General features: G+C 39.8%; 1 protein-coding gene across 1 annotated transcript in view; it reads right to left on the bottom strand.

Annotated features, from left to right (window-relative positions):
- SPIRE1 (spire type actin nucleation factor 1) overlaps positions 1 to 18,908 on the bottom strand; it is a 66,774-nt gene extending 47,866 nt beyond the window's left edge. The window contains exon 1 of the mRNA XM_082289636.1: positions 18,814 to 18,908. Within this exon, the coding sequence (XP_082145762.1) occupies positions 18,814 to 18,819 (6 nt within the window). The 5' untranslated portion in view covers positions 18,820 to 18,908. The remainder of the gene's footprint in view (positions 1 to 18,813) is intronic.
- Positions 18,909 to 20,474: the final 1,566 nt, after the last annotated feature.

The raw sequence follows: 20,474 nt of genomic DNA, 5'->3' as shown, positions 1-20,474 counted from the left end.
CTTGACCCAAAGCATTCAATCTTTGCTTAGATCACTAAGAAGATTAGAAGCTGTTTCCATCCACATTCAGGGTTCACAGGAAAAAAAGGCATTATGTAAATATCATAGCTTTGCCAGCTCCTCCAACTTCATCCTCAGTTGACTAGGAAACAGGGTGCACCAAGCCAAAGCAGTGCTAACAGGAATCACAATTTAACCATCTGAAGAGATCAAACAGCACTTCTTGCATTTGTTTGGATATATTCCAGCAAGGCCTCCATAAAATTACAAAAAATACAACTGACTCATCCACTAAAATTCAGGTAAGTTCTGAAAAACCTTTTTGGCTAGATACGTACTGGAAGCTTCATAAAAACACCTGGGCTGCTGGAATTAAGATTTCAGAAGACAAAAAGTGTTTCCACTTGTAATCATCTTGGGCAGAGGGCCTGTATGAATGCACCACAAAGAAGAAAAGGATTTCTTTTTCCCATGGGCCACAAAGACAGGCCATTGATATTATGCAAAACATATTACCAGCCTGCAAATTCCAGGCTTGTTAAGTGTTTTGAAAGCCTTGGAGTATTAACAGAGACTTAAAAGATGTACTTTTTCTTAAGCAACAAAAAGAAATTACTTTAACCAACAGATCACTGAACATGCAACTGTACTAAGCATTTGCCTCATCCTCTGCTGTATGGTACTGCAACAGGTTCACAAAATAAAACTCAGCTTGAGATGCCTTTTCAAGTCAAGGCTATTTTCTGAAAGACTTTATCTCCATGAAGATAAACTAGAGTTTATGATTGGGCGCTTTTTTTTTCATATATATCCTTTTTCATATGAATATAAACTTCAAGAAGCTACATGCCTTACCAGAGAAATCTTACCAAGACAGTACCTGCATATGTGTAAAACTCAACTAAGCATTTTGCTTTGCTTTATTATCTAGAATAGCATTGAAAGATGAGCAGTTCACAGGAGTAAGTGTTTTCTCATGAGTTTGTAAGATGTTTCTGCCTGCTGGGACCGTGACTGTGCATAGTACCCACAACTTAGGCTTCAGGTGGCTTTCACAACACTTGGAGCCAGTTCACCTGCTTCCCAGCACTACAGAGCTGCTCTCTCAAACACTCCAGGCAGAGATTTGCCTCTGGCTCTGCTACTTGTAACTGCAGTGGGCCAAGGACTAGCTGATCCCTCTGATAAAGGATGCTGGGGGAATACTATCAAGGAAAGACTGCAATAAGACAAAGGGATGGGAGCACAGTTAGCTCTTAATCCACAAAATCAGTTAACAGAAAATACAGAAAGCATTCACTTTGAAAGTTACTCTTCACCTGCAAAAGTTTGGTAACTTTTAAATTGATATTTTAAATGATCTTTTGCAACTGCCATGGAATGTCCAATTGCTTGATGTGTGAGCCCCTAGCTAATTTTGCACGCCTCAAGGAAAAGGTAAGTTTTGTGGAAATTGAAGCAAATTGCTAGTACCAAGCACATCCACCTTGGTATTTAAGTGTTCTCCAGCACTCTGGTAAGGCCTTCCCTTGTGCTGGTATTTGTTGTTTTGATCATCGCTTTGGGGTGGACAAGAGAAGTACTACTGTCACAATTTCCAAATTTAATGTTTTACGTGATCATCCCCATAAAATGACTTAATAAATACAGTGCTTCTTTACTGATTTTCCTTTCTAGTATGAAACTGCAAATGCAGCAGCAAAGCTATTGCATTTAGCAATAACAGGTATAATTTGATGAAATAGTGGCCTTGGTTGGTTCTCTCTTTCAGGATTATAAAAAGGATACAACCAGGTAGCTGCTGAAATAAAAGCCAAAACTGCAAATGGGAACTAGATGATGCAAGAATTGAAAACAGTGCTTTGCATAGGATTTTGATCTTTAAAGAAATGTCCACTTGTCTGTATCAGATAATCATAATCACTAACTACCCTCTGCTTTGCAAAGTCTAAGGATTAAAGGCCTTGAGCAAATTATTTATATATATGCTGAAATGTCAAACAGGAATGGACTAACAAATGTTTACAAATGCCTTCCTGAGTCAAAACTTAAGTCAGCATGGAAGTAAAGCTGAAAGACTCTTGTCACGTGGGTAGACTGTGCTGGGAAATGCTGTTGTGTGGTTTTCTATGCTGTCGTTGTTCTAGAAACACAAAGCAAAACACAGCATTTCAACAATGTTGAGGATGAAACTGGTGCACAGCTAAGGACTCCCTTCCACTATTTTCCCCTGAACAGAATATCTGCCCTGACACTGTTTCCTTCAGTTACCAATTGCACTGAGGTGCTGAGCACCATGACTCATTTTTTTTCTTAAAATCTTAACATGACATAACTATTTGAAAAGTCTTAACTACTTTTCCATGCTCTTAGACTGAATATAAGCAGTGATGAGAATCTTGATAAAATTTTAACAGACAACTGCAAGACTAACACCTCACTGAACTGTCTCACCTATAAACTTGAACCTTAGCCAACAACTGACAATTAAAAGTGAAGACAATTTGTAATCTGTTACAATTATATAATACCATCTTTAGGTAAACAAGTCTTATAAATATTTAACATAATTACAAACACTTTTGAAAGTACTTAAAACTTACACTGGTGTTAGGAAAAGGAAAGCAAACTCCAGTATATGTTACTGACTACATCTCAATTTTTAAGCCAAATCCTGTATTTTTCATGCTCAGTGAACCCTATTCTCACTCTCTATTAGCTTTCTAAGAATGAAGACCTTGACTATCAAAACAGACTTTAAATGAAAGTCAACCTATGTTTTTTTGAGACAATGATTATTTCCACTGGACATTTTGATATTAAGTTTTCAATGACTGACTAATTTTATGTACTAGTGCAGACTTCTTGACAAAGTTGCATTTGTATAAATTCTCATTTCTACTTGAAAGCTATGAGGGTATTTTTACCACTCAAATACAGCCCCCTGCATACAGCTGTTTCTGGATTATGTGTTAGGTGTATTGTTACACTGTCTTTACACAGTGGACTAACAACATCCTGCTTCTCAAAGAGACTTGTCTCAAAAGAGCCAATTAAGTGAAAACCAATTCTGCATTCTCTCTTAGTTTCAGAGAAACTGTGCTCTGTTGTTTCTTAGCAGGATAATGGAGGAATTAATAATATAAATATGCAGTAATCTGAATTTGCTAGCTCTCATTCTTTGACTATTCAGTGGAACATCAATGGGATTATTCATGGGCAAGGGATAAAACCTACCATTTATATTTTTCCCATTTTTTTTACATGAAATGCCAATCCCTGCAACATTTAGCAAAACCACTAGGTAGTCTGTCAGCAACAACTGTTTTCTAAAGCCCTCTGGTTCACAAGAAGACCACAGCTCACTGGGCAGCTCTCATCTGTACCACTCACGCATCTGCATTTCATGCAGGAGCAGCAGAGTGAAGGATGAGACGGAGGCATCTGGCTAAGAAAACCAGCTTCAAAAGCAGAGTAGAGGCGTAGATGGGAAAACATGATAAAACTGGATAATTAAAGGAGAAGGGGAGTGGCTGTGCATATTCACAGGGCTACCTGTAGTTATTTTGCTAACAGCCCATTAAGCTGTGGAACCACCCTTCACATTATTAAATAACTTAGACCTGAACAACTGCTAGCAAAGAGCGGCACTCCTGTCATGCCATTTTGTATGTTTGTCTGCCATATTTCTCAGGCCCTCTTTAGGGCTGGAAGGTGCCTTCTACTACTACTGAACTACCTGCTTCTGTTCAGGAGAAGAGTTGGTTTTGTACCAGGATGCTTGGCATATGCAGCAGAGAACGAGGGCAGGACGGAAGCCCTTCTTTCTTCCCCCCTCCCCAAGACCCCACACAAGCAGATAAAGCAGCTATTACACCCAGGCTGCTGCTTGAAAAAAAACCAGAGTATCTCAGGAAAAACAGTAGAAAATAGCGAAGTTTTCAAACAGCGTAAACGAGAAAACAATTTCATCAAAAGGTACCATAAAATGTTGGGGAATGACTCTCAAATCAGACACCAAATCCCACTGACACACATAGAAAAGGAAGGGGAGAGTACTGCAGAAGAGAGGCTGTACCTCTCAGCTTTTGAATAATGCCCATCAGTCTCATCACTACAGCTCAGATGTTTGTATACCTTCTAATTGAGAGACAATATATTAATGTAAGGCAGTTTATTCATGAGACACTTACAATCCAATTAAAATATATCAACTAAAATAAAAACATGCACTTTCCTTGGCAGCAATTTACAGTTCACATGCAAAGCTTTAAAGTTTATGTGTGTGTGGGAAGCTTGTTTGTTTTTATGTAAGGTGCTGAAATTTTTCTCAGTAGGCATAATAATAATAATAATAATAATAATAATAGTAATAATTTGCTTTCATGTTTTGTCCTGAAGCATGAATTTTTTATTTCTATCCAAAAAACCAGATTTCCAGCTGCGTAACCAAACAGACAGCATTACTAAGCATAACAAGCTTTTAAACTTCATTCCCAACGAGAAAATTGAGTAACTTCTAACCAGTCTCATTTTGCTTTCATTAGACCTCAGTGTACGGAAAGCTATTCTACTCCTTCAGGTATACCTGCTCCTTATTTGTAGTACCTTTGTCAGGGAAATCAGGTCTTGGAATGCTGATTGCATGGAAAAGGCCTACAGAAAAATTCTTTCTCTTCTTGTTCTAGGCAAGTATGCTTAAGACTTTTCTCTTAAAATTTATAGCCACTGAATCTACATTGCAATTGTCTTATCAAGCATATCAGTTACATAGATGTTAAACATATGCTGCTCTAAGATAGATAGGTATGAACAGAATTATTTAACCACAATTTATTGATTAAATTGATTAAGTAATTTTGATTCAAATATATATCCTTGCTTATTCAAGCAGAACAAATATCCAATAAATCAGAACTTTAAAAGTGTTATTTTCTCCTCAGTTCCCTCTGTTTGTAGTGGTGGTGCCCTTTTTCGTCCTTTTCCTTACACACACTTCATTCCTGGAAATTGTCTCCAGTACGGTAATTACTAGAAATTGAATTACCCGGAGCCAATGGCTTTGACATACTCCCTGTACACAGGTGGGATTAACCACCTGTAGGGACTGCAGATGGTGTTTATACTGCCCTGAATGCTCAGAGGCTCGAGGGAAAGACAACTTTGCTGCTTTGCCTCCACAGGTTTCTTGCCAATGGCAGCAACAGGAGTAAAAGCACCACTCTGTCAAGTATTCAAGGCCACCTCATGTATCCCAAACTGTGCTGAGTCTGCAGTGTGGGGACTGCAGTTGTGCTGCTGTGGCTCTGTCACAGCCTTGCAGTCCATGCCTGCATATATTCTTTCTCCCTTGTCATATTAGGAATTACGAATTTTATTTTGTTGGTGCATCTGAGATCAATGCAAAGCCCACTGAGCTGGTCAGGAATCTTTTCTGATATGGAAAAAAAAAAATTCTGGATCAAAGCCATCACTGACCAAATCCCATATGATGCTACAGCACATTTTCCCTTGCTCTGTTGGTCCATTTGCACTTCTATCTGCTCAAAAGATCTTGGTCTCCATATGAACATTTAGGATGGGCAACTGTAGTGAATTATTAAGCATCCTGCAGTAATTGGCAGTTTTCTTGAAATCTTAGGTCCTGAACTCATAGGAATAGATATGAAACATAACCTTCATTATTTTTAATTGAGAGATTGTGAAGATTCTAATACATTTTAATACATTAAAGGCTGACCTCTTGCTCCAATCTTAAAATATATTCGTTTTCTCACATCATAACTTCTTGGGGGGAGAGTGATGAGTCTTTGCTTCCAAAAGAGATGACAACACAGACCTCAACACAAGATGGGAACCCAAAGATGGAGAGCAAGAGAGATTGTCTCTTGCTAGTAAAATACATACAAGAACATTTCTTCCTCTTCCTTAGGGCTTGACTGTTCTCTATAACAGTTATCTTGTTTATTTCAAAATATGCCACTTGTAAAAGGAGGCCAACCCATGCACCTAGGCCAATCTCTGACTGCAAAAACAAGCACAGTTTGTTATATTTTCAAATAAACCTACTTGTACTTTTAAATGCTGAGCATTCTTTTGGAAATGGATTTACTTGCACATTCAGAAAAAGATGCATTGGAAAACATATGCATAGTTTAAAGTATTTGAAGAATCTTTCCAATCCTTATTACCGTGCTTTTAATTAGCATAAAAGTAATTTTGCACTTTAGGTTATTTCAACCATATCAGATAAGTCTTACCATTCTTATCTGAGAAGGAACCTTGTAGAAACAAGTATGTTTCTCAGTAAAAGGGATGTGTCCTCAACAAAAAAACCCCCAACAATAGGAAAACCCCACACACCACAACCCATCTACCAGCCACCTCTTCATCAAAATCTTATTATCTGAAGGGAGAAAGAGAAACTGGAGGGAGGCAAACCATTTTTCTAGTTCTCCAGTCAAGTGCTGCATGACTGCTTTGTTTTCAAACACAGCTCTTAAAATAATTAAACTATTTTGTGCCAAGCACTCTAAGGACTTGCACCATAGGTACTTATTTACCTGTTCTCAGTTACACATCTTGAAAGATATATCTCTACAAGTCAGGCAGGAACTCCCAGTTCAGTTCTTCAACTTCAAAGCTACCTTTAAAACCCCTGGCAATTGCAGAGGCATCTACTACACGTCCATTGAAATAGATGCTTTTACATGATAAGTCTATCAATGCCTTCTAAAGCAGAAATATAAAGGAATTAAATCTCTGGAAGGTAATTAATACTGTAGTGACCTCAGTCCACACAGAGTAAGGTTATCAAAGGGGTGATCATGGTAGAGCACTCTGCTGCATGTACTCAAAGACCAATTGTTACTCTCAGACAACTCTTTTCTATACTAACATTTTTCATGATAAAACCACTTTTGAAGGCTGAAAGTCAGGGTAGTTATATTTTCAAAAAACGAGTTCAGAGCAAAGTACAGTAACTAGAAATGCAAGTATACACATCTATTTCAAATATTGTTACCTTCAGCAAGATGAAAGCCAGTTTAACATCAACTTCATACTGAACATTATAGCAATGGATAAAGGATATACCTAAGACACTGGCAGAGTGCCTCAACTGGAGTTAGTCAACAGCTCTGAACCGAATTTAGGATGTACCATCACATCTACCAAGAGTCTGGTGTAAAACTGATGGGTGTCAAAGCTTACAGATTGTTCTGTCTGCAAAGATAACTTAAAACATCACTATCTTATCAAAAAGCCCAAAATGGTTTCTAAAGGACTTTTTGCCAGTATCCTTAAGTATACATCAGTGTCCCACAAGACAGACGGCGTCAAGAGGAATCTGGGGGAGGCAAGGAAGGCAAGGGGGGCTCAGCTCCCTCAAACTCTGCATGACACTATAAGGAACTGCAGCGAAACCACTCTGCTTGCAGCACCTTCATTAAAACGTCTAGATAGCTGCCAAATTACCCTCAAAGAGAGGTTATCTTTATCTGTCAGGCTGGTAAAGAAAATTAATAATCCTTTTATTGTGGTAGGCACATAAGACAATAGAGGTTTGTGGGGGGTGTCTAGTTATCTTGCTGGTTATCTCCCCTCAGCTGCTTGCTGCCCTGCACCCAGGCACAAGCAATACCTGCCCAGAGATTACAAACCTCCTCAGTTTCACCTTCACAGCAGGAAGTGTCCTGAACACAACAACGCCCATCCTGTTTTACCTGCTCACTTGACCACAGAGCCAGGCTGAGGGTGGATGGGTGCCATCCTGGCCACCAGGAGAGCACCTGGAGGGAGCAGGCATGTTCCCTCTCTCCCTCTCCCAGGTAGGAAAGCAAACCCAACTTGTAGCGTTCTGAGGTAAGCTTTTTTGGTTTTTAAAGGTTTCTGGTACGGATAGATTTCAGCACTTCTGCTGAAGGTGACGCCATGAGGCCAAGTGTCTCTGGCAACCAGACTTCACTGGAAAGTCCCCGGCAAAGTGCCTTGGCTCCAAACACAGTAGGCACCATTACCAGGGCAAGAAATTGCAATAAACACCCTCCTTTGCTCACCAGCACACTCAGATGTGAAAACGACTGACATCACCCTTTTAAAAGGAGCACAGTGGTTACTTTCAAAGTAAAGCTGACCACGTGTTGACCTCCAGTTACACTGCCCAGAATGAAAAATCAGGACAACTGTTTAAGACACCAAATGACATCACTTTAATTAATGAAACCTGTCTATCAACATAATTCACTTAAACACTTGTCACGTTCAAAGCTGCTTTAAAATTACTTTGAAGGGATTTACACCAACTGTCCCCAGCTTTCTTCATCAAGCTAAGGTACAAGAATCCCTTCACTTTCTATATGGGTTTATAAGAAATTAAACACAAGGGCAAACACAAGGACAAAAGTAACTTACTGAGTATTTTTATTTCCAAAAGTGTGTTGCCTGGAAAACATACTCCTTATTTTTTTTACCTCTGAGCCATTAAAAATAGTTTTAAGTGTGACATGCTGCTTCTATCCAGACATGGAAAGACTTGATAAATCTTGCTAATACTGGCCTGAATTTCAGTTTTTTATTTTTTTTTTTTTTTAATATCACATGTTACCACAGAAGATTTTTTTAAAACAAACTCTATCATTCACTTTCTTCACTTAACACTGTCATGTTTTTAAACATCACCTTACAATCTTTCCTTTTTAAAAGGTGGATTGAGGATAGTGATATCTTACATCTACCTATGTAAGTATATGTGACTGTATAAAATACATATATGGGGGGCTTGTTACATATAGTAAGATATAATGGATTGGTAGATGTGAATTGATTAGAAGAGACCAGTTCATAAAGAGATTTGGCTTCATGAGAATTTTCTGATTTAAAGCTAGTGTTGCTCTTAATGGTCACATCAAGAAATCTTGGCATGCCAAAAAGGAAAAACAAATACAATTGCTCATTAAGACCTTCTTGTCCCAACTCCAAGCTTGCTTTGTCCTAAGAGAAGGCAAAAAAACTCCAAACCTAGCCGACCCGCCCCAAAAAACCCCAACCATAGAACTCTCTTTTGGCTTAAATCAAAGTACCATGTTCTTCCCTGCCAACATGAATGCAATAACTACAAAACAAATGCCTGTTTTTTCTAGTGCTTAAAATCAAGTTTCTAGCCTCTTTCTCTGAGATGCAAATAGACAAATAACAACAAAACAAAGGGTTTTGTTCTCTCTTCAGGGCAGAGGCAATAAAACGCCTCTGTTTCCCATTCAACCAAGCTTCCGAAAAGTCTTCCTAGTGCCTTCTTTACAGGCTTTACACAAAGCAAACTGAAAACAGCGTATGAAGCTCTGCCACTGCGTGCAGCTGCCTGCCCTTAGCACAATCCCTGAGCTCCCTGTCCTTGTCAATCCCTCAGCTAAATACTCCTCCTTAGAGGGTTTAGGTTGGGTCTCCAAACAACAACTACTCATGGTTGCTACTAAGCGCTGTCAGTTTGCTTTGCCTCCTCACATAAAATCCCTGAATTCCCATGCCTGCTATCTTTCTACAGCATCCAGGCTGCCCTACCTCCCCTTCAGTAAATGCTCTGCCAAGCTCAGTAGATTCAAGGAATTTATCTCTTGGGAACACTTTATTCAGTTGCACAGATTAGTGTGAGTTTTCAGAAAGGCTGCTAGGTTAAAATCTTCAAATCATTCTCCACAATTCTGTATACCCAACTTATAGATGCACAAGCTTCGGGATGTATGGTCCAAAGTTTGCAGTGAGGTAAACCTAAAACTACGTGAGAAATGCACTGAAGCCATCACCCAAAAGAATACTGCTTTTCCCATTGTGTTGTTTCATTTAAAATATTTATAAATCAATCACTTAAAACACACTCAGGGCCATGCATCCTGCAGACAATAATCTTTTGAAAGCTACCCCTTAGGAGTGTTTCAGTTACAATACTATTTAAGAATGTTGGAACTACATGTTTTAAACAAAAACCTACTGTAATAAACCTTTTACTAAGAAATGCAAAGTATGCCCTGTCTTCAGACCAATCTTTGGGATAAATATGATATCCTGCCTTTTAGATGTGGATCTTTAGGGGTCAGCACAGTCTAGCAGACACTGTTTATTTCTTTGTACCGAACGGTCTTATCTCACTTAAATATTTTTCTAAAATACAGCATGCAACAGTATACTAAGAAAGGGGAGCTGAAAATAGCACAATGGGAGCACAGTTGTCAAGAGTATACTAAAAAAATCATATAGATAAAAGAGAGATATTATTATTTTGGACAATTAATGGTACTTTCAAATCAATTCTGTGAACTTTCCCCCAAATGTTTAATTTCTTTTTATACTGTTACTGGCACTGAAATAAATGCACCAAAAGAAACTTTGCCTCAAGCCCAAGGCTCCCTCTTGAATAATTCAAAAGCAAGAAAATCACAGGGGCTTAATTAAAGGGCCCTCCCTCCATTTCTTTCTTTTTCCCATGTTGCTATTACAGGACAATATGCCTCTGTAAGGAATTAAGTAATTTTGTAGCATCTATGCTGCTACATTGCCATTTTCTTTGGCAATGCAATTATATTATTGTAAGTGACTCTGGACTAGCAATATTGTCAACTGAAATGCACATAGCTTTTCACATAACTGCTATCAGCAAGGTAAACTTCTTAGCACACTACATTCAGTGATTTATATCCTGGCAAGAACTAGAAAAGGCAAAACATCCACAGCCACTTTTCCTCTTAACCTCTCTCCTGAATAGGCTGATGGACTGTGAGGCTCTAACACCTCAGAGAAGTTAGAGACTCCAAAGTTTATAGCAGACAAGCACTTGGAGACTCTGCCACTGGACCTTGTCTTTCAGCCTGGAAGGCATAACATATTTTCCCCCAGCTAAATCAGTCAGACTAATTAAGAAGTTCTCCCCCCACCCTATAAATCCTGCCTCTTTCATGCCCATAGAGCACCAGAGGTACAAGAACACCTACAGTGCCTATTTCAAACAAGAGCTGCATATGCACAACATAAAAACTGCAGAAGAAAGTTCATCTGCTGTTTTGAACATGGTCAGTGAGTGCAACTGCTGGGAATCTTCAGCACATAATACTACATGAGAAAACTGCCCATCAGTTTTGCATGTCACTATTAACTTACCTGTCTATGAAAACACATATCCCACACACAATATAAGTAATGCAGGCAGTCCTGAGAAGCTACACTGGATATTTCCCATGGGTTATCCCCTATGGGATGCTGGCATTCCATGGAAAGCAAACGCTTGTACCTTACAGACACGATAGAAGATGTCAAGCGAGCCTGTGTAAGAATGGCCTTCACTTTTAAAGTAGCTAAAGGAGCCTGCGGAGATAAAAAGCTACCGGCAACACCACAAACATCCAAGGCTGCCAAGTCTACATGGGTGGAAACAATTCCGACAAGATGAACCTTTGCCAAATCCTAACGTAAGACAAGCTGCTGTCCTGGCTAATTTTTCTGAGCAGATCTACTGCCTTTACTAGGCTGACAGTGAATCTGAAAAACCCATCACGGCCTTCTGTGCAGTTATCAGTTTTAACACCTGGAGAACAGGGGAGGTTAGGAGTTGGAGAGGGAGACTCAAGCAGATCCCTCCAGCTTTGGCCAGGCCAGGCAGCACTGCTTTGCTGAGTGCTGGAGTTAAACTGTAGGGCAGAGAAGATATGGATCCTTTTTGTAATCGTGGCTCCGCTCTTTTCCCACTTCGTTATGGGTCACTACAGCTTTACTGTGTTAATTGACCATTACCCTGATTTCCAGTCATTACTTAGAATTTCAAATTAATCTGATCAAACAGAACATACCTCGTGAAAGTAAACACTCATTGATCTACTTCAGTCTCCAGGGTATATTTTAGGCAGTGCAGGCTCACACAGATTCTTTGATACTTGTATCTTCAAATACTTGTATTATTTCTAACAGAATGCTTTGCATGTTTTAGAACTTGTATTTTTTATGGGATAACTGGAGCTCTCTCATGACAGATTCTGCCTTTTATGCATTATGGGCCATCATTACCACCAAAGAATCCTTCCACCTGCACTAAAATATGGAACTTTATTTTTACCCCCATATAAATTATTTATAATAATTACAGAATAAAAGAGACAGGGGAAAGAAGTCCCTGGCCTACTGTGCCTCTTTTAGATGCATAAGGGCCACAGACACATTTCAGGTGTATTCTCCCTCCCCATACATAAAAGTAATCTGAACACCCCATCTGTGTTTCCTGGTTTTGTTGGACAACTAATTGGATTCCTCAGACTATTTTAGACCTTAGACAGGTTATACCAGTATAATTATGTGAATTATGGGCACAGGGGTTTTTAACCAGTGTAGATGTGCTACTGTGAGACATAAATCACTGCAGAAAAGGTCATTTGGTTTTGTCTCCCAGGCTGGTGTAAGACACTCCAATCTATCTAAGACCACACTGATGGAAGGAATGTTTCCAAGAATAATTAAAGTAAGGAAGACAAAAAGTTCTTTTTAAATGGAAAGACCAAAGTCTTGAGGGACAAATTCCTTGCAAGTACATCAGGTATAAGCCCTTCATATCAAAGCCCTATTATTATTGGTAAATACTTTTAATACCAGCAACATGGAGATGTTGCTCATACGTTATGAACTCTCAAACATTGAGAGAGAGACACTCAAACATGCAGAGACACTCCGGCTTTATTTTGCACAGTGTGTCCTCAGCTCAGCTCAGCTCCATGGGCCTGCACAGTACAGGAGCTTCAAACACTGACTCCTTCCATGACTCAGCCAGGAACACTGTTTACTCTCCAGCTGCACCTGCACAATTGTTTGTGGCACAAAATAGATGAAGGAACTGATTAAAGAACAAAGGCAAACAAATAAACTTTTGGGATGCTTTGACTACACATAGGTGACACAGATCCCAGCAAAGGTGACAGCACAGACATGAGAAACACACTGTGTTTTGAATGAATAACCATGATGCACAAGGCTTGATTGGACAAGAGAAAAAACATGTTCACTGCATTTCTAAGGCAACTCCAAGTTCCCTCAAAGAATGGTGAAACAGTAAGAAAAGGCCTGTGGATGGGTCCTATTCAGTCAAGATCTCCTGAGCACAGGAGATAAGCTCTCGTCCTTGTGACTTCACTGCTGAACTCAGAGATCCCACTTTTGTCAGTGCAGCACAGAGAGAAAGGGTGGCCAAGATGTGTGCTGACACAAGCTACCTACCTGGTCAGAGAAGCACCATGAAACTTCACCTTCAGAGGCCCAAACTGCCCAGGGGCATCCACCTGAGGGTGCCCTGTCATTGCATGATATGGGGCTGTGTTTACAAGTCACTTTGGGAGATTTTGGGGTTTCTTTCTAGCTGACAGTCCCCAAAGAGTTAAACTGCAAAAAAGGAACAGCCAAAGGAGAACCTGCCTTCCTCAGAACTTAAGAGGTACAAAAACTAGATGGCTGCACTTTCAGAGACCCAAACAGATGGGACAGGAGGTTCCCAATATTACAAAAGGGGTATCAGACAAGCAGGTCTGTGTGACTGAAGATCCATGAGTGGAAGATGATAAATTTTTGTTCAAGCCAGCAAGTACTGTGAGAACAGAAGTGAAGAGAACTGAGGACTTCCAACCCAGTGTAATTTCAAAGTTTTTCTAAAGTGAGATCCACTAAGATAAAGACCGGTACATAAACATGTGAGTACAGGACTCAAGAGAAGGGAAAGGATCCATTGTTGTCTTTTTTGAGCATGAGAATTTTCACAAATGGCCAATGATGCTGCATTCCTTTTTAATATAAAATGAATTGGCAACATCTGGAACTTTCTTTACCATCTCAGTAAGTTTCCAAATCTTCACCAGCTTCACACAGAGTTACAGAGTACCCTGCAAGTGGCTTGTTTTCAAATGAAGCATAAATACTGTTTTGCAGGCTCATACAAAAATGCTTAAGCCAGCCCAGCCTTAAACTGAATTACACTCACAGAAAGCTGCACCTTACTAAGCTTGGACTAGACAAAATTATGGGCCTTTGAATTCCAGTAACATGAACTCTTTAACTGTCTGTCATAAACAAATACCCTGACTTGTTTTTAACTGCATTTTCTGGTTCCTCTCTGACAGGTTCCCATATTATACTTACATGGGGAATATTAGCATCTATTTGATAATAGTCCTCAGACTCAGAAGGGAGTCTCCAAAATACTTAGATCTAAATGCAGATCTTCTTATCCTGCCTATAATTGCATTGAAACAGGACATACTTTTCTTTTCCCCCTATAACCCTACACATGCCATAGATGGTTGATTTGTACTACTATCAGAGGACTCAAAATAAAACAGAGGCAGATCAATATCACCACTGTAAATTTCAGTTCCTAACAGCTCAAAGGAATCAGTCACATCCTTGAACTACCAAGACATATGAGTCACCTAGATGTACAAGTTTCTCATCTCATGATCATGCCAATGATTAAAATAACTGAAATGGGAGAGGAGGAGTGTTTGAGGTTGAGAGAAACATTTCATTCTTCCTCTTTGCAAAGCACAACCATAATTTTCTACCAATAAAAATATTCCAATCTGCAACCTTGTTTACATTTCTTGTAGCAAGATAATACAATACTGACCATGCAGGTCTGAAAAAAATTTTCATACAAATTAAGTCAGCATGGAGATTTCTATGTATGAGTTTTGTTTTCTATGGGACCTAGGTCACTCATTCATCTTTGTGAAGCAGCAGTTGCATGACAGTTAATTTTTGGTCAGAATTAACAAACACTATTATTGAACAACCTAAAAGTGATTAGTTAGGTAAGACCTGGGACTTGAAGCCATTGAGCACCAGACACCATCCACCTGTATTTGTGTCCTAGACAAGAAGGTGTGGCTTAGCTACAGATAAGATTCCTGTTAAAAGTTGAGTTAACTTTTGGGATGAAAGGTGAACGTAAGTAAGAGAAAGATACTGGTTCAGGAAGGGGGCTGGCTCCTTTATGTACCTTCTACAAGACCTGCAGAAAAAGGCAGTGAGGCAGTGACAGAAGCTACTGTCATGGCTTGCAGGTACAGCTGACAACACCTCCACAACACCTCTGCTCTGCAGAAGGGCTGAGGTAAGCCTAGCACTGGCAGTAGCAATTTGGCTATGATGATGTTCAACTCTGGAAGAAACGACAGGGCTAGGATGGCAGTTCAGCCCAGCAAATATCAGCACAGAATAAAACTTGCTGTCAAAGCCTTATGAGGCTACATTTACATCTAGAATTAGAAAAGGGTGTTGACCTAGAATGATGCGTAATACCGGAACTGGGTTTAGGGTTGGGGCTCAAGCCAGAAGATACTGATAAATTGCAAGAAAGTACCACTGGGTTAACATGAAAAATGATGTTGGCTTAAACCATCTGACTGCAGAGATCTGTGGGATAAGGAGTGTGATAATGTTAAGATTAGGAGCGGAATTAGGGTTTCAGCATACTCTGGAAGAGGTTGATAAACTGCATCATCTTGTTTCAGTATCAGGGAGAGCTCCATGCTGTGATAAAGGTGCCACATGACAGGACTTCCCACACCCTTAGCAAGCCCAACACTACCCAGCATGCCAGGCCTTCTTTGTCTATATTCTCTGTTGACCAAGGCTTCCCAAGGTGTATTATGTGCCGTCAACCTGATGTGCTCCTGATCCCTTGGGATTTCTGTGTATGTACACCTGTGCATTGCCAACATGTACAGATTTCCTGTACCATACGTGCACAGTGTGTGTACACACAGTGGATGGGGCAGGGGAGAGGGACTCAAACAAGGAAAGAAAAACAGAAACAACAGAAAACATCTGTCTGAAAATGTCCAGTCTTTACTGTCTCCATTTCTCCCTTCATTTGCAGCAGGGCTGACACATCGGAAATATATCAAAGACTAAAAGCTTCTGGCAACCAATGTCTCCTCTCTTCACAGATGCATTTTTAAAAACAGTAGGTCAAGTCTGGGCAGCAGGTTGGTCCTGCCAAGGAAATCAGAAGCTAAATCAGCCAAATATACCAAGTAGCAGCACAAAAGCTTGTCTGTGTCTTCCCCATCGGCTTTGCCAATGATGATCTTGGCAGTACTATTTAGCACTTACTCTTTTCCCAGTTCTTGGGAATCGGTGTTTGCCACGTTACTCAGCATTTCCCAGGCCAGGAGGAGGATTTAGGACTGACCTTGCTTACTTCACATTACAGAAAAACCTGACACATATCTTAACTACCTCTGTGTTTTACTCACAAAATATGCTCACCCAAGTTAGTGATTAACGGTGAAAAGTTCAGTCTTAGTGGCACGCAGGCCTTGGACCAGACAATGACAGTTTTTGGAGAAGGAGGAACAATATAATCACTTTTCAAGGACAAAATCATTTCCAGACTGGAGACTACATAGTCAAAAACCTTAAAAATCAGTATTAGTAGCACACAGGCCATCTACCATTTTCCAAGTTTGTGATGTAAAGAATGCAGGGGAGGCAAGCACAACAGTTCTCAACTCAACAAGCAAATCTACTTCAGCATTCACTCCAAATTGTGGAGGAAAAAGCTTCACAGTGAGTCTTGCCAAGAGGGACTTAAAAAAATTGAGCCTCATGGTCACAAGACCACACACCACTGTTGTGAAACAGTCACTGGGTAAATAAGGGTGTAGCCTCTAACATTTTACCACTGCTGGAGGGGAAAAAAAAGAGAAGGCAACATGCAAAAGAAGGTCTTACCCCTAAAAAGGTATTAAGCCAAGAAAAAAGGATCTTGCAAATCTGCACTCATGTCAAAAATATGGCAGAATGGCTGCCATTCTAGTACTGTCGATGCAGTAAAAACACTGAGTAGGGAATAAAGGTAATTTGCAGAATTAAGGCTGCAGCACATAATTTAGGCAAAAGCAACAACAGAAATAAAAGAGAATTCCAAGGGATGGAAGAGTAAAAGTTAGGATGATGTACAAATGACAGCTGAACTTCAGTTTACTAAGATGAAGTCACAGAAGCAGTACATGTTCAGAATAATATAAAATTATTAACAAAATACGATGAAGAAATAAAATGTAAGATGCTGATTTTAAAACATAACAAACAGGTAGGTACCTCAGACTAGCAGAGCTATTAACAAAGCCAAATGAAAAGGATGGCATTCCATGGCCTTAACCATTGAAGAAACCTGTTGAATTTTCTTACTGCTTTTGTGTTTCAGGGACACGTACACCAGTGTACCTAAAGCAGCTCAGCAAAGTTTTCCAAACTTATCTTTTATTGTTTGCAGAAATCAAGTGAAGAACTTGCAAAATAATCACTTCCACAAAGCCACTGCCTTCAGCTCTGTGTATAAAAAGGTCTTGTCTGCCTCTGCACTAAGCAAAACTTTCTGTTAACAATCTAACTTAAACTGTCACCAATTCACAGCATTTTGCCAAACTGGGGGGAAAGGAGGATGTATCCCGTCAATCTTCTACATTTCCTCAACACTGTCTGCAGCAGTTTCCTGGGGGCTGAGCAGGGTGCTGCTGGCCCCCTCTGGAGCAGGTAACTGGGTATCAGGGAGCAGCAGAGGGAGGAGAGAGCAAAGCACCCGCACGCAGCGAGGGCTCCGACTCAGCAAGGCTGGCGGTGGCAGGGGCTTGAAGGGCAGAGCACTTCAGCCAGCTGGGCCCTCCCCATCACAGGGGAGCCAAAGGCCTTTTCATTTGTTTCTCCCTCTGGCCTCTGCTTCTCTGAGGGAGGGAGAAAAAACAAAGGCATTAAGCATTTAGCATTACTTCTGATGCAAGGAGGATGCAAAAGCATCTCAAAGCTACTCCCTCTCCAAAATCCTTAAATCCTAGGAGCTTCTCTCTACTGTTAACCCAGCAGAACTGAAGGGTTGTAGTGAGGTCTTTTTTCTGAGTGCTAATGTGTTCTGATGGGCTATTTGGGACATTCTTCTAGTCTCAGCTTCCACCCTGACACTTAATTTCTGTGGTGCACTTAGATATGACTTGCATTTATGAAGAAGCACTATAAACGGCTCGATCCCCTGGTACAAGTTAGCATAACGTTTTCCAACCTATATTAAATTCTCAGATAATTTATGAGTTAAACCAATTATAAAATTTTTTTTCAACCATGCTTATTAACACCTCTGGCTGTACTAAGAGCTCATTGGGCTCTAAAACATGCACAGAAGATTAATCTGTACAAAACAGATGGTTAACACATTTAAATGATTATTCACAGTAGCCCAGATAACATTAAAGAACTTGTCACCATTAAAATTCATAAGTTATATTCCCAAATTTCACAACTCAGGTCAAGAACTGCAACCATAATGATCACCAGTGAAATACTGTGTCCTGACTCACTCCATACAAGTAAGCTACTCTTATAAAAGCACTCCTGCGCTTCAGGAGGGGAGGGTGGCAAGCAAAGGAACTGATACGAAATAATTACACTAATAACCTGCTAATGAAAAGGTGAACTAATTGAAACACACCATGAAGTATCCAAGATTACACAAAGTAATTCAACAGATGTTTACACTGGAAGGCTGACTATCCAGTGCAGGAGTTAAATCAGATTGTGATATTAATGGCACATCCAATGCTAAAGTCGATCATGGATTTTCTGTTCCCTACTGTCAAACTTGAAATAATACTACATGTCATTTTCACAAGGAAACCATTTGAGAGGACCAGGGAAATCAGAAAATGACATAGCCAGTATCACACAGAACAATAACACAGAAAACAGAGTTAATTTTCTCATTCACAGAACTACCATATAAACTGCCCACTACTGTACCTTCATGACATCTTTATAGGAGTGAATGGCCTCAACTTCCTCTTTGTCATCATCATTGTCATCCTCCACTCCTTCATCCAGAGCATCATATCCTTCATCCCTACTCCCATCTGTTTCTGTGGCATTAGTCATGTAGTCAATAAGCTGCTCCAGTGGAGGACTTAATTCCCGCTCTTCATTGTCCTTCAAACCATAGTCCAGGGCTTTATATATAATAATCCCTAGTGATTCAATAACCTGTAAAAACAAAGAAGAAAAATATATTAATGCCATTTACATGAATGAATAGGTCAAGTGAGGAACAAGCTTTTTTGGTGTTTGTATAACAAACTCCGTCACAGAGAGGGCAATAAACATCAACGTCAAAGAGAAAAATTATCTGCTAATACCTACAGTAGCACTTGAGTAATACAGCATAGAACAAGCAAGAGCAGATCATACCATGTACCTACCACTTTCTTATTTCAATACCTGAAATAAAAATCCATCAATTAAAAACAAAGCAGGACCTTTTAAGGTTATTTTCCCTTTTTTCTTCTGATATTACAAACCTCAAAGTAACATTACTTTTTAAGACTATATTGCACTCACACGATCTTTTTTTGTGGGGCAGGTGGGAAGAAATTAAAAGAAAGAATAAACTAACATGAGATAACTTCCTCTTCCCACAGCTTAATGACACTTGGAAACTGCCCTTCAGTTTCTGCATCTCTTCACTGACCTGTGAGGTGTCTGGACACAGCTGTGGATGTCCCAGTATTACCCACTGAGCACTGGGACAGCAGCCCACACGAATTCCTTTGCCTGTTGCACAGCTCGTGGAGGCACACATATTCCACTGAAACTACTAATGACTGTATTCCATAGTGATGAGGTAGTACCCCAATTTTTCATTGAATTGAGGCTTCTTATTTGTGCTCTGCCAAGAGCAAAGCAAATTGATGACCTCTTACTCAGTGTGAGCTAGGCAAAGATTGCCATGACCATCCCACAATGCTAAATGCACATTTTCTCTCTTGGCATTAATTATTTTCCTTATGAGCTTCTAGAATTTTCAAGATGTAAAGAGATGGCATTTCAAATTGAGGAGTTTGAAAATGGGTATTAATGAAGAGGGAAGGGAAAATGGGATTGCAATAGTAAACCACAAGAAGGTAATGTCACTGCTGGAAGATCCTTGTCTGACAATAGAAGTAGGACTGGAGCTATTGCATGTAATCTCTGATCTTCCTTGTGTGTTGGGATAGATAGCATGTCACACAAATTAGCAGACTCCAGTGTAGGAGTAGTAGGCACAGCAGCAACTTTAATAAGAGGAGCATTTCTAAATATACCAAACCTTGTCATCAAATGCCATTTTCTCTAACCTGCCCTTTGGAATGATCCTGGTTGACACTTTTTACTGCAGAGTTTTGAAATTCTATTTGGGTAAATAGGACAACACAAAGGGATTCTTAAAACATTAAATTTTACTCTAGCTGCTTACTTATTTCAGCAAAGCAAAGTATTTTTGGCCTGAGAGGCTGGAGGTTAGCAAAGACTTAAAATCGTTTCCCATTAGTTTATCTAGACAGACAATTTAATGATTGCTGTAGTCTGGCAGCTTTACACTTGTATACTCCATTCCTCTGTTGGGATTACTTTGCAGTGCAAATTCACTT

The sequence above is a fragment of the Coloeus monedula genome (assembly GCF_965178545.1).
Source record: "Coloeus monedula genome assembly, chromosome: 1".
Classification (NCBI taxonomy): Eukaryota; Metazoa; Chordata; class Aves; order Passeriformes; family Corvidae; genus Coloeus; species Coloeus monedula.
Note: the sequence above shows the minus strand (reverse complement) of the source record. Positions and strands in the feature narration are given on the sequence as shown.